Genomic DNA, 14544 nt, shown 5'->3' on the forward strand with positions numbered 1-14544 from the left:
ACGTCGTTTCGGAGCTGAAAACAATATGGCGGCCATTGGCGGCCATTTTTCAACGGATCGGGCTGAAATGTAATACCAACCTGGTCCTTGGGGTAAGGATGCTGCATGTCAAGTTTGATCAGAAGCGGTTGATATTTGTGGACGCTGGAGTGTTAACGTCGAAAAGTTAACGGACGACAGACGACAGACGACGGACGCCGGAGGGTTCAGTATGTGATGAACTCAACTGGACGGTAGTCCAGTTGAGTTAAAAAGCTGAAAAAATAACTCAATCTTAGCTTATTCCACACAGAAATTCTAAAATGGCCCGGACAATATTATTGGCACCTTTTAGAAGTTTAGAAATAATTAGTTTTCAAGCAGGTGATTTTCCTTTACTTTGGAATGGAACTCACCTGTGGTGAGTTGCAAGTGCCTGCAATATAAAAACAACTCATTCAACCAGTTTGAATTGAGAAAAGAAGTCATTCTGCTGTTTTGTGTCACTGTGTGTACCGCAATGAGCATAGAGAAAAGAAAGAAAACCAGAGAATTGTCTGAGGAGGTCAGACACAAGATTGTAGCCATGCATGGACAATCTCAAGGCTACAAGTCCATCTCCAGAGACCTTGATGTTCCTGTGTACACCATACGCAATGTCATCAGGAAGTTTAATGACCATGGCACTGTAGCCAACCTCCCTGGACGTGGCCGCAAGAGAAAACTTGATCGAAGATTGCAGCGAAGGATTGTTCAAATGGTGGAGAAAGCACCTCAATCAACTGCCAAACAGATTCAAGCTGTCCTTCAGACACAAGGTACGACAGTTTCAACTCGCACCATCCGTCGACAACTCAATGAGAGTGGGTTCTATGGTGGGAGACCCTGGAGGACCCCGCTGCTGAGAGAGAGAGAGACATAAGAAAGCCCAAGTGGAGTTTGCCAAAACACACCTTAACAAGCCAAAATCCTTCTGGGAGAATGTCCAGTGGACAGATGAGACCAAATTAGAGCTTTTTAGTAAAGCACATCATCTCTTTGTTTTCAGAAAACAAAATGAAGCCTTCAAAGAAAGGAAAACCTTCCCTACAGTCAAACATGGAGGAGGTTGAGTGACGTTTTGGGGTAGCTGGGCTGCCTCTGGTACTGGGTGCCTTGAATGTGTGCATGTCATTATGAAATCAGGAGATTACCAAGGCATTTTGGAGCACAATGTCCAATCCAGTGTCAGAAATCTGGGTCTCCGTCGAAGGTCATGGGTCTTCCAGCAGGACAATTACCACAAACACACTTCAAAAAGCACCCAGGAATGGTTCAAAACAAAACACTGGACTGTTCTGAAGTGGCCTGCAATGAGTCCAGATCGAAATCCCATTGAACACCTGTGGGGAGATCTGAAAACAGCTGTTGGGAGAAGGCACCTTCAAATCTGGGAGAACGGGAGCAGTTTGCACAAGAGTGGGCCAACCTGCCAGTGGAGAGGTGCAGGAAGCTCATTCATGGCTTTTGGAAGCACTTGACTGTGGTTATTTTGTCCAAAGGCTGCGATACCAAATATTAAGTCTTAGGCGTCAATAATTTTGTCAATGCAATTTCTTTTTATTTTCTGATTTAAAAGGAAATATTAAGTTCTGAATCAAAAACAAAGGTTCTGTAATGTTAGCAGTAAAATAATGAATTGTGGAAACCAAATACTTTTGTCAATTTAAACGTATTTTTAGAGAAAAATTGAAAATCTTTGAAAAAAATTATTTGAAAAAAAGTGCAAGGGTGCCAATATTTTTGGCCACGACTGTATAGGTGTATAACATTAAACGAATTTCAGGAATTTTCAGTCCGCCAGCAATAGATGGCATTTAGGGAGAAATGGCACCGATGTGCAATTCTCTATAAACGTCCCTGCACTTGTACACAGCGGAGATTTTATTTATTTATTGTAAATGTGTTTGCAGGTACATCTACTCCTCGCACTTGTCAAGGGAAGTTTACACATTTTAAATTAACACTTTATTTCTGGATCTGTTCGCATCTAATCCAAGAATCTTCACGTCTTCATCTTTCAGGTTAACAACTCGTCAACGTCAGCCCGATCTGTGATTTGGAGATTATTTCAGAGGTGGAACACTTTATTTATTTATTTATTTTTACTCGGAGTGTTCCCCTCCCACTCCACAATTCCAGCCTCGGGCAACCAATGCGCAAACGGCAAATTGCCGCTTTGTTGTAAGAAGCGTCAAAACAACAAAACTTCCTCATCCGTTTATGAATCTGAGATAATCGGTTGTGGCGTCTGAAAACGCATCCATTGGCGTGCCCAAACAAGATCGCAATGCCGCTCAGAAGATTCCTAAATACATGGAAGGAGGGCGATGCAAAACTTATCTGGCATTGAAAGCCACCCGCAGTAAATGCAAATAATAGGGTCATAGCTAACACACCCAAGGATTATACAAAATGCACTATCAAGCTCAATTTTCACAAACCACCCCAGCGGGGCACCTGCAACTCCAGGAGACACCCGCCTTGTGTTTGAGGCCAGAGACTGGGTGATAGGCCACTTTTAGGTCACTCTGTAATCCTGGCCAGCTGCTTCACATAGCAATCTGCCAGCCTTGGGTACCGGTCTCTCTCCTTGTCAACTTCTCAGTTCTACTCCGTGCATCCTCGCTGTGCAACTTGATGCTGCCTGCCAGCAACATGTAGACAGAACAGTCAAGAAAATCAGCCCGAGTCCAAGAGGGTGTGTGTGTGTTTTAGACTTTAATTTTAAACACTCACGGCTTCCCCAGGCAAAGGAACGCACCAAATGAAACGACCAATTGCAAAATGTGGAAAGTGCTTTAAAACGTGGCCCTCCTTTACTCAGAATGCAAGCATACAAATGTTTGATCACAAGGTGACATTAACTGCTACTAAAAAAAACTTCAACTCTGCCAAAAGAAAATCTTGCAATATACACATGAAAAATATCTCTTGTATAAAACTCTCTCAGAAGCAGAGAAGCAGAGGCCGAGATGCATTTTATATTAAAATTGTTTCAGTGCAACAAAACTGAGTTTGGATCAAAGTTACAATAGTTTACTCTATTTACGAGACTTTTTATGGAGGCTGAAAGGTCCCAAAAATGGGGCTGTGCATTCCTGCACAACCCAAAGATCCAGCACGCCAGGCATTTGTGGTCATCTGGCCTCATTTTGATGAAGCTATAATGGAGTCCTTCATCATTATCTCAAGTTCTCGCTCTCTCTCTTTCTCTCTCTTCAGAATCGAGGCTTGATGTGCAGTGCTTGACCTGGGTGGGCGGAGAACAACAAACCCCTCTCAAATAGGTGACATTACAACGACCACTACATGAGCACATTAAGAGTCCAAAGGAGGCCGCGTGCTATTTACCTTCAGCCAGGGAGTAATAATTACACAAACGCTCACAAACGAGCGAGCGCCGGACACCGGTCCACCTTGGCTATCATCAAGCAATCGTTAACCTTTATTGAAGCGGGCGTCCCAACAGCACCGAGCAATTATCTTTGATATCCATCAATCAGGGCCCAGTCAAATTAATGGCGGTAGCAAGCCCTGCACCCCAGCCTCCAGCAATCTGGGTCTTCCTCAGAGGGTCGTTTGCTCACACGAGCTTAAAAAGCTGGCCCATTAAAAACAAGTCCACCGTGAATCAAAACGCTGGCTTCATTTGCTCCGGACGGCCTCAGCAAAATGCAGTTTATAAGGCATTAACTGCTCTGCTATTTCAATATTTGGAAAGGAGGAAGGTGGTTTGGCCGTTATTTCCTCCTTAGTTAATAATGGGCTTTTAAATATTTCACCATGGTATAAAAAAGCATTTAAGTACCCGCTATGCTATGGTTTTTGTAGTTTTTATGTTGTGTTGCCTTTGACTGGAAAATACGGGGTAGATTTGTTATATAAAGCAGTAAAAGTTAAACACTGTGCATTATATCACGTTGGACACAAGCACGTTATGAGTGATCGGAATCTAAATAGAACACTCATGTGTTACGGTTCTTAGATTTTAATAAATTATCGTACCGACAGCCCAGTGCGTTTTTGTGTGGTCTTTATCCATCTGCGATTTACGGCAATATTTGGTCCTAAAAAAGGAAAAATCTATTGCCAGCAAAGACAAACATTGCATTTGTTTTGTAAACAGGGTCTAAGGCTCGTTAATGGAGGCGCACACACACACACGAATCGTACACAATATAATCGTACACACACAATGTAGTCAACCGTACTTGACTTGACAATGACAATGTAATGGTTTGACAATGACTTGACAATGTAATCGTACACACACATGAAACAACACCGTACTTGACTTCCGACAAACACAGCCCGTGGGTGACCTTAGGACAGAGCGACGTAACTTGATGGAACACTCTGGGTGTGGGCGACGTCACTTTTCTCTCTGCAGTGAACGGGGTAACCAAGAAATCTCTCCTCCCCTATATGCCACCAGCCCAACCGCCATGCCCACCCCCCGGGGTTTGTCCATACTCTATCCTCCAATTTCTGGGTGTCGAGAGAAAATGGTATGTATCATTTTGATTTCTTTTTTTGGTCTTTCGTACGACTCTGCTCGGGATAGAATCGCACTGCAGGCTTCCCAGACTCAGAACGGATCCTGAAACCATATTACTACTGTATGATGAGCCACAATATTTGAACAATAACTCACAACCATGATCATTAACCTATCATTAATTAAATTAATAATGTTACAATTTCAGTTTCAAAACTGCTTCTCCAGTTCAGGCGAACCACACATTTTATTTTGGTGTAGCTACGTATATACGCATACATTATTTATTCATCGATTATTTTCTAATGCAACGTCTGCACTTGCAAGTTGTGCTGTTGTGGAGTGCTTAACGTGAGATGTTACAAGTGTGCAATGTCGAAACCACACTTTTGCAAAGCAACTATCAGAAAGAGCACAACCAACCGTTGAGCCTTTCACGAAGTGTGCGATTGGGAATATAATCACAAAATCCCTCTGAAGATTTGTCTGCACATCATCTGAATGAATGAATGAATGAATGAATGATCGTTTTAAGGCCATTTTTCCCCGCTAGAGCGGGGGTTAGCGGGGGTCTGCACATCATGTAATACATGAAAATACAAAAGAGGGTACATGGGCAACTTCATTAAATCGCATGCTTTCTTTCCAAATTACAAAACAGGATATAGCCAGATTATTGCTTTGGTGAGGACTCGGTGAGAATTGCTACAGAATTATAGCTCAGTCAATTTAATATAAAGCATTCATTTGCAACCACAAACTGACATTATTCCTCGCTCAACAATATAAATCTCACCATTTGAAGTGGTAACTGGCTTAATCTCTATTTAAAAAAACAAATTCCAATATGCTCAGGATAAGAGGCCTTTTGTATACTGGTCCACATATACATATATGTGTGTATGTGTATGTGGCCTTCTCGGCCACTACCCTGATAATCATTCCTTCGGAAGCGGCCGTAACTCTGGGAGCCTCCATAATAACATCGATTGCGGCCACCACCAAAACTACTACTCCGTTGTCCTCTGTAGCCCCCTCGACACCTAGGAAATGCCTTCTCTACTGTTATGGTCCGACCCTCCAACTCCTTGCCATTCCGATCCTTTCCTGCATCTCTGGCAGGTACCCCGGTACCCCGGTACCCGTGGGTACGTGTGCGCTGAGTGGGTGGATGCAAGAGTGCACACCCATGGTGGTTACGGAGTACGTAACGGGGGAGAGTGCACGAGAGGAGTGCGGGGACGAAAGGTGTGTAACAGAGTGGTGTGCACCTGAGTGTGGAGCGAAAGTGTGCACGAGAGTGCGGTAAAAGAGTGCACGGAGTGTATGGGATGTGCAAGTGAGAAAAGGGTCGCGAGGTGTGGATGTGAAACACACATATACATATATATACACACATATACATATATATATATATATATACACACATATACATATATATTTCGTGGTGGTGAGGTATTTTTATTACGTGTTTTATGGCTGTGAGGTGTTTTTAATTTCGTGGTGGTGAGGTGTTTTTATTACGTCTTTTATGGCTGTGAGGTGTTTTTATTAGTGTTTTATGGCTGTGAGGTGTTTTTATTACGTGTTTGATGGCTGTGAGGTGTTTTTCATTTCGTGGTGGTGAGGTGTTTTTATTACGTCTTTTATGGCTGTGAGGTGTTTTTATTAGTGTTTTATGGCTGTGAGGTGTTTTGATTACGTGTTTGATGGCTGTGAGGTGTTGTCAATTTTGTGGTGGTGAGGTGTTTTTATTACGTCTTTTATGGCTGTGAGGTGTTTTTATTACGTGTTTTATGGCTGTGAGGTGTTTTGATTACGTGTTTGATGGCTGTGAGGTGTTGTCAATTTCGTGCTGGTGAGGTGTTTTTAATTTTGTGGTGGTGAGGTGTTTTTATTACGTGTTTTATGGCTGCGAGGTGTTTTAAATTACTTGGTGGTGAGGTGTTTTAAATTACTTGGTGGTGAGGTGTTTTGAATTACTTGGTGGTGAGGTGTTTTGAATTACTTGGTGGTGAGGTGTTTTGAATTACGTGGTGGTGAGGTGTAATCATCCCAAACTTCCAGTCTGCACCTACCCCTCCCCTATGTGTGTGCTGAGGGGTTCTTTCTTGAACAAAAAACATTCAACCTAAATCTTCAACCTAAATTGCCTATAAAAATGTAATATCACAAACACAACAAATACATTTCTGCAAAATAATTGTTTGTATTATATGATTGGTGTAAATCATGACAACACAGCAACTCAGGTACAGTCATTAGCCTCAGCTAAAATAAGCCCGTCCCTCAGTAACGACGTAAACATAAGTCGTAAAAGTAACGACGTAAGCTAGTATATATAGGGCTCATACACACATATATATATATATATATATATATATATGAGACGCACGGTAACGTTATCTCTGGTATCCACTCATCATATGGAGTCGACCTGGTTGCGGTTGGGAGTTACTAATAATGGTATCTGTAATCTGGTTCTCCAACCTAATGAGCGGACAACATGACGTCATCGCCATGCATCACAGATACCATTATTAGTAACTCCCAACCGCAACCAGGTCGACTCCATATGATGAGTGGATACCAGAGATAACGTTACCGTGTGGCAGGCGGTGCTTATCGCTCCCAGCAAGGTGCAGCAGCAGCTGTATGGGACACCTTGCTGGCGGTTCTCCACTGATGATATGGGGGTCGCATAGTGACTGAAATAAAAACCGAAAGGTTCACAGAGTTACAAGTGTATGGAAGCCTCACTGCGTTGCCCTGATGAAGCCCCAACAAGGGCGAAAACAGGTCGGTAACTGTGGGTTTTGCATGCACTTGTGACAGTATCTGAATTTATAATCCGTAATGACGCACTGCTAGATGGTTCCTCTGGAGCTTTGCAGGCAATGTGGACATGCATGGCGATGACGTCATGTTGTCCGCTCATTAGGTTGGAGAACCAGATTACAGATACCATTATATATATATATATACATATACATATATATATCATATATACACACATATATCATATCATATATACACATATATATATACACACACACACATCTCACACACACACACGGAAACTCATGTGAAAACAATTTTTTTTAAATTAAATTAAATATTTCACGATTTAAAAAAAATTAAATAAAGATTTCACGATTTTAGTTCCTGTAGCTATGAAACGCATTTTCTTTGGGTGATGTATAATCGCTCCGAACGAAACAGGCATTACCTAGTTTCCTTTGCTCGAATTGTTCTAAAAGTAATTCATGATCGAAGACGTGTTTATTGAGTCTTAAAATGCACATCCGATCATACAGACATACAGAGCATACAGAGGCCGATCGTAGGCCGAGAAGCCCATGACTCTTCTTCATTTTAAAACTTTAATGTATCGATAACTTTTCGCTTTACAAAGTAAAAATAGATTAAAACCAAACGTTATTAATAAATATTGTATTCCATAGTTAGTTTACATTATTATGTACATTTTTGAAGTACTGTATTGTTTAATTCCATGGTTGGAAAAGAGTTGACTCGCTTAAAACAAACTCTGTATGTACACCGCAGGGATATGGAAAAATATAATTACACTTCGGTTGGATCCCGAACTTCAGTATTCAGTCGCTGTATTTTTATCAAGTGATAATTTAAATAATGAAGTCCTGGGAACGTTCTCTCCTCTCTCCTTCCCCTCTCTCCTTCCCCTCTCTCCTTCCCCTCTCTCCTTCCCCTCTCTCCTTCCCCTCTCCTTCCCCTCTCTCCTTCCCATCTCTCAGTCACCTCTGTCATTCTCCTCTCTCCTTCCCCGTGCCGACATAACAATCGACACATTCAAAACGGCTGTTGGAATACGTCGCCGATTTTCTCAACTTTACCTGAAACTGAGACTTGAACCATCCCAGCGACTGTGATGGTGAATTAGTCGAGTTAAGCCGTGAGGGAGACTCGATGAATGGGCTTTATGTTACAGGCCTTTGAAAATACATTTTGTTCTATAAACGGTATCTTTCATGGGATTTTATTCCTGGTTTTTTTCCACCGAGTCTAAAACTATGTTAGCGACCGTGAAAAATGAAATGATATATCGAATTAGAGTTGAAATAAAACTGTTGAGGGAGAGCAAGACAGCACGGGGAACAGCACAGGACAGACAGCACAGCCTAACTAAACAGGCCTCAAAGCTATTCGAGTTAATAAAATGGTGGTGATTTGTTTTTGAAGCCCCTCCCAGAATGGGTGGAGCTACTCTCTCAACGGAGTAAGCCACACCCACGGACAGACAGACAGAATACCTACGCCTATTATAATATATACTAGTGGGGTCACCCGTGGGAATCCCACGGGCATGGACGTGTGTGACATTTCGACATATTGAGTTAGATGCTGCACATTAAATTTTACAAAATGGTTAATGAACACAATTTATTTATTTCACATAATATGTGACGCCTCTCCAATGCCACTCCTCCTCACACTCCTCTCGAATACATCCTCGCACTCCTCTCCAATACATCCTCGCACTCCTCTCCAATACCTCCTCGCACTCCTCTCCAATACCTCCTCTCCAATACCTCCTCGCACTCCTCTCCAATACCTCCTCGCACTCCTCTCCAATACCTCCTCGCACTCCTCTCCAATACCTCCTCGCACTCCTCTCCAATACCTCCTCGCACTCCTCTCCAATACCTCCTCGCACTCCTCTCCAATACCTCCTCGCACTCATCTCCAATACCTCCTCGCACTCCTCTCCAATACCTCCTCGCACTCCTCTCCAATACCTCCTCGCACTCCTCTCCAATACCTCCTCGCACTCCTCTCCAATACCTCCTCGCACTCCTCTCCAATACCTCCTCGCACTCCTCTCCAATACCTCCTCGCACTCCTCTCCAATACCTCCTCGCACTCCTCTCCAATACCTCCTCGCACTCCTCTCCAATACCTCCTCGCACTCCTCTCCAATACCTCCTCGCACTCCTCTCCAATACCTCCTCGCACTCCTCTCCAATACCTCCTCGCACTCCTCTCCAATACCTCCTCGCACTCCTCTCCAATACCTCCTCGCACTCCTCTCCAATACCTCCTCGCACTCCTCTCCAATACCTCCTCGCACTCCTCTCCAATACCTCCTCGCACTCCTCTCCAATACCTCCTCGCACTCCTCTCCAATACCTCCTCGCACTCCTCTCCAATACCTCCTCACACTCCTCTCCAACCCCCCACACTTCACTCCAATCCATCACACTCCACTCCAATCCCTCACACTCCACTCCAATCCCTCACACTCCACTCCACTCCAATCCCTCTCACTCCAATCCCTCACTCCAATCCCTCTCACTCCAATCCCTCACACTCCAATCCCTCACACTCCAATCCCTCACACTCCAATCCCTCACACTCCAATCCCTCACACTCCAATCCCTCACACTCCAATCCCTCACACTCCAATCCAATCCAATCCCTCACACTCCAATCCCTCACACTCCAATCCCTCACACTCCACTCCAATCCCTCACACTCCAATCCCTCACACTCCACTCCAATCCCTCACACTCCAATCCCTCACACTCCACTCCAATCCCTCACACTCCAATCCCTCACACTCCAATCCCTCACACTCCAATCCCTCACACTCCACTCCAATCCAATCCCTCACACTCCAATCCCTCACACTCCACTCCAATCCAATCCCTCACACTCCAATCCCTCACACTCCACTCCAATCCAATCCCTCACACTCCAATCCCTCACACTCCACTCCAATCCCTCACACTCCAATCCCTCACACTCCACTCCACTCCCTCACACTCCACTCCACTCCCACACTCCACTCCACTCCCTCACATTCCACTCCACTCCACTCCCTCACACTCCACTCCCTCACACTCCAATCCCTCACACTCCAATCCCTCACACTCCAATCCCTCACACTCCAATCCCTCACACTCCAATCCCTCACACTCCAATCCCTCACACTCCAATCCCTCACACTCCAATCCCTCACACTCCAATCCCTCACACTCCACTCCAATCCCTCACACTCCACTCCAATCCCTCACACTCCACTCCAATCCCTCACACTCCACTCCAATCCCTCACACTCCACTCCAATCCCTCACACTCCACTCCAATCCCTCACACTCCACTCCAATCCCTCACACTCCACTCCAATCCCTCACACTCCACTCCAATCCCTCACACTCCACTCCAATCCCTCACACTCCACTCCAATCCCTCACACTCCACTCCAATCCCTCACACTCCACTCCAATCCCTCACACTCCACTCCAATCCCTCACACTCCACTCCAATCCCTCACACTCCACTCCAATCCCTCACACTCCACTCCAATCCCTCACACTCCACTCCAACCCCTCACACTCCACTCCAACCCCTCACACTCCTCTCCAACCCCTCACACTCCTCTCCAACCCCTCACACTCCTCTCCAACCCCTCACACTCCTCTCCAACCCCTCACACTCCTCTCCAACCCCTCACACTCCTCTCCAACCCCTCACACTCCTCTCCAACCCCTCACACTCCACTCCAACCCCTCACACTCCACTCCAACCCCTCACACTCCACTCCAACCCCTCACACTCCTCTCCAACCCCTCACACTCCTCTCCAACCCCTCACACTCCTCTCCAACCCCTCACACTCCTCTCCAACCCCTCACACTCCTCTCCAACCCCTCACACTCCTCTCCAACCCCTCACACTCCTCTCCAACCCCTCACACTCCTCTCCAACCCCTCACACTCCTCTCCAACCCCTCACACTCCTCTCCAACCCCTCACACTCCTCTCCAACCCCTCACACTCCGCTCCAACCCCTCACACTCCGCTCCAACCCCTCACACTCCGCTCCAACCCCTCACACTCCGCTCCAACCCCTCACACTCCGCTCCAACCCCTCACACTCCGCTCCAATCCCTCACACTCCGCTCCAATCCCTCACACTCCGCTCCAATCCCTCACACTCCGCTCCAATCCCTCACACTCCGCTCCAATCCCTCACACTCCGCTCCAATCCCTCACACTCAGCTCCAATCCCTCGCACTCCGCTCCAATCCCTCGCACTCCGCTCCAATCCCTCGCACTCCGCTCCAATCCCTCGCACTCCGCTCCAATCGGCCCTCGCTCTCCGCTCCAATCGGCACTCGCTCTCCGCTCCAATCGGCCCTCGCTCTCCGCTCCAATCGGCCCTCGCTCTCCGCTCCAATCGGCCCTCGCTCTCCGCTCCAATCGGCCCTCGCTCTCCGCTCCAATCGGCCCTCGCTCTCCGCTCCAATCGGTCCTCGCTCTCCAACCCCTATCTCCTCGCTCTCCAACCCCTATCTCCTCGCTCTCCAACCCCTATCTCCTCGCTCTCCAACCCCTATCACCTCGCTCTCCAACCCCTATCTCCTCGCTCTCCAACCCCTATCTCCTCGCTCTCCAACCCCTATCTCCTCGCTCTCCAACCCCTATCTCCTCGCTCTCCAACCCCTATCTCCTCGCTCTCCAACCCCTCGCTCCTCGCTCTCCAACCCCTCGCTCCTCGCTCTCCAACCCCTCGCTCCTCGCTCTCCAACCCCTCGCTCTCCAACCCCTCCCTCTCCAACCCCTCCCTCCTCACTCTCCAACCCCTCCCTCCTCACTCACCAACCCCTCGCTCCTCACTCACCAACACCTCGCTCCTCACTCTCCAACCCCTAGCACCTCGCTCTCCAACCCCTCGCTCCTCTCCAACCCTCCTCATCGTTGTTGCAGCAGCATTCTGTGTGGTTCTCCCGTCTCGTGCGGTTCTTGCTACATCCTGTTCAAGTCTGCGTTCTTCATCGACCGTCGCATTCATTTTGGAAATGGAAGTTTCCACGTAACGCATGAATTGTCACGATCCTCAAGAGGAAGTGTCTCGTAATTATCAAATGACAAATGGCAAGTAAATTGCATTGTGAAAATTAAAGATTTCAAGTAAACCTATTTAAAGTGTATACGCACATAACTAATAAAAAAAAAACGAAGAAATATCTCTCGGTAATTTCCTGAAACATATTTTACTTCCGGATAATAATGTTGAATGAAATAAGAAAGAACGAAGATATATATGTCGTTTTTGTGCCGACTCTCATAAAACGTAAAAGTAATATATGTTAACGGAAAATAAAAAGCGAATTTTTAATATATGTCGACATTTTCCCCAACTGTAATTTTAGGCGGTGTATTTTCGTGTATGATCGTGGCGCGATTTTTATAAATATATCTCGGCAATTTCCCGTGTGTGCGTGAATGTTCTCAATTATTTCTGACACCGTGTCTAAAACCATCGATAAAAATTAAATCAGATGGTGAATTCGAGATAAAATCGTGAGGGTGACTCTCAATGAATGGGCTTTAGTTTACAGGCCTTTGAGAATCATTTCGTTCTATAAACGGAAACTTTCTTGGGATTCTCTTCCCGTTTTTTTTCAACCGAGTCTAAAACTATGTTAGCGACTGTTAAAAATGAAATGATATATCGAATTAGAATTGAAATAAACCTGTGTGAGAGAGAAAGACAGCATGGGCCGAACTAAACAGGCCTCAAAGCCATTTGAGGTAATAAAATGGTGGATATTTGTTTACATGAAGCCTCTCCAAGAATGGGTGGGGCTATGGGTGGAGCTACTCTGCAAACGGACGAAGCCACACCCCCGGACAGACAGACAGAATCACCTTCGCCTATTATAATATAGACTAGTGGGGTCACCCGTGGGAATCCCACGGGTATGGACGTGTGTGACATTTGGACATCTCGATTTACATGCTGCACATTACATTTTACAAAATGGTTAAAATGGTGTAATGAACACAATTTATTTATTTCACATAATATGTGACCCCTCACTCCTCTCCACCCTCACGCCTCTCCAATGCCACTCCTCCTCACACTCCTCTCCAATACCACCCCACACTCCTCTCCAATACCACCCCACACTCCTCTCCAATACCACCCCACACTCCTCTCCAATACCACCCCACACTCCTCTCCAATACCACCCCACACTCCTCTCCAATACCACCCCACACTCCTCTCCAATACCTCCTCACACTCCTCTCCAATACCTCCTCACACTCCTCTCCAATCGGCCCTCACTCTCCAACTCCTCGCTCCTCTCCAACCCCTCGCTCCTCTCCAACCCCTCGCTCCTCTCCAATACCTCCTCACACTCCTCTCCAATACCTCCTCACACTCATCTCCAATACCTCCTCTCCAATACATCCTCACACTCCTCTCCAATACCTCCTCACACTCCTCTCCAATACCTCACCAATCCTCACACTCCTCTCCAATCCCTCACACTCCTCCCCAATCCCTCACACTCCTCCCCAATCCCTCACACTCCTCCCCAATCCCTCACACTCCTCTCCAATCGCTCCTCACTCTCCTCTCCAATCGCACCTCACTCACCTCTCCAATCACGCCTCACTCACCTCTCCAATCGCTCCTCACTAATCGGCCCTCACTCTCCAACCCCTCGCTCCTCTCCAACCCCTCGCTCCTCTCCAATACTTCCTCACATTCCTCTCCAACAGCTCCTCACATTCCTCTCCAACACCTCCTCACACTTCTCTCCAATCGCTCCTCACTCTCCTCTCCAATCGCTCCTCACTCTCCTCTACAACCCCTCACTCCTCTCCAACCCCTAGCCCCACCCCAACCCCTCACACTCCTCTCCAATACCTCCTCACACACCTCTCCAATCCCTCACAAACCTCTCCAATCCCTCACACTCCTCACCAATCCCTCACACTCCTCTCCACTCCCTCACACTCCACTCCAATCCCTCACACTCCACTCCAATCCCTCCCACTCCACTCCAATCCCTCACACTCCACTCCAATCCAATCCCTCACACTCCAATCCAATCCCTCACACTCCACTCCAATCCAATCCCTCACACTCCACTCCAATCCCTCACACTCCACTCCACTCCAATCCCTCACTCCACTCCAATCCCTCACACTCCACTCCAATCCCTCACACTCCACTCCAATCCCTCAC

The 14544-nt window shown here is 46.4% G+C and overlaps 1 protein-coding gene across 2 annotated transcripts in view; it reads right to left on the reverse strand.

The window, feature by feature from the left end:
* Positions 1-2719: 2719 nt before the first annotated feature.
* Positions 2720-14544, reverse strand: part of ZC3H3 (zinc finger CCCH-type containing 3) — an 80565-nt gene continuing 68740 nt past the window's right edge. The window contains exon 11 of one of the 2 annotated variants that reach the window (XM_068129199.2): positions 2720-3271. In XM_068129199.2, the coding sequence (XP_067985300.2) occupies positions 3240-3271 (32 nt within the window). In that variant the 3' untranslated portion in view covers positions 2720-3239. The remainder of the gene's footprint in view (positions 3272-14544) is intronic. The other variant, XM_078784328.1, reaches the window with a different exon arrangement.

The sequence above is a fragment of the Myxine glutinosa genome, chromosome 9 (assembly GCF_964187855.1).
Source record: "Myxine glutinosa chromosome 9, kmMyxGlut1.1, whole genome shotgun sequence".
Classification (NCBI taxonomy): Eukaryota; Metazoa; Chordata; class Myxini; order Myxiniformes; family Myxinidae; genus Myxine; species Myxine glutinosa.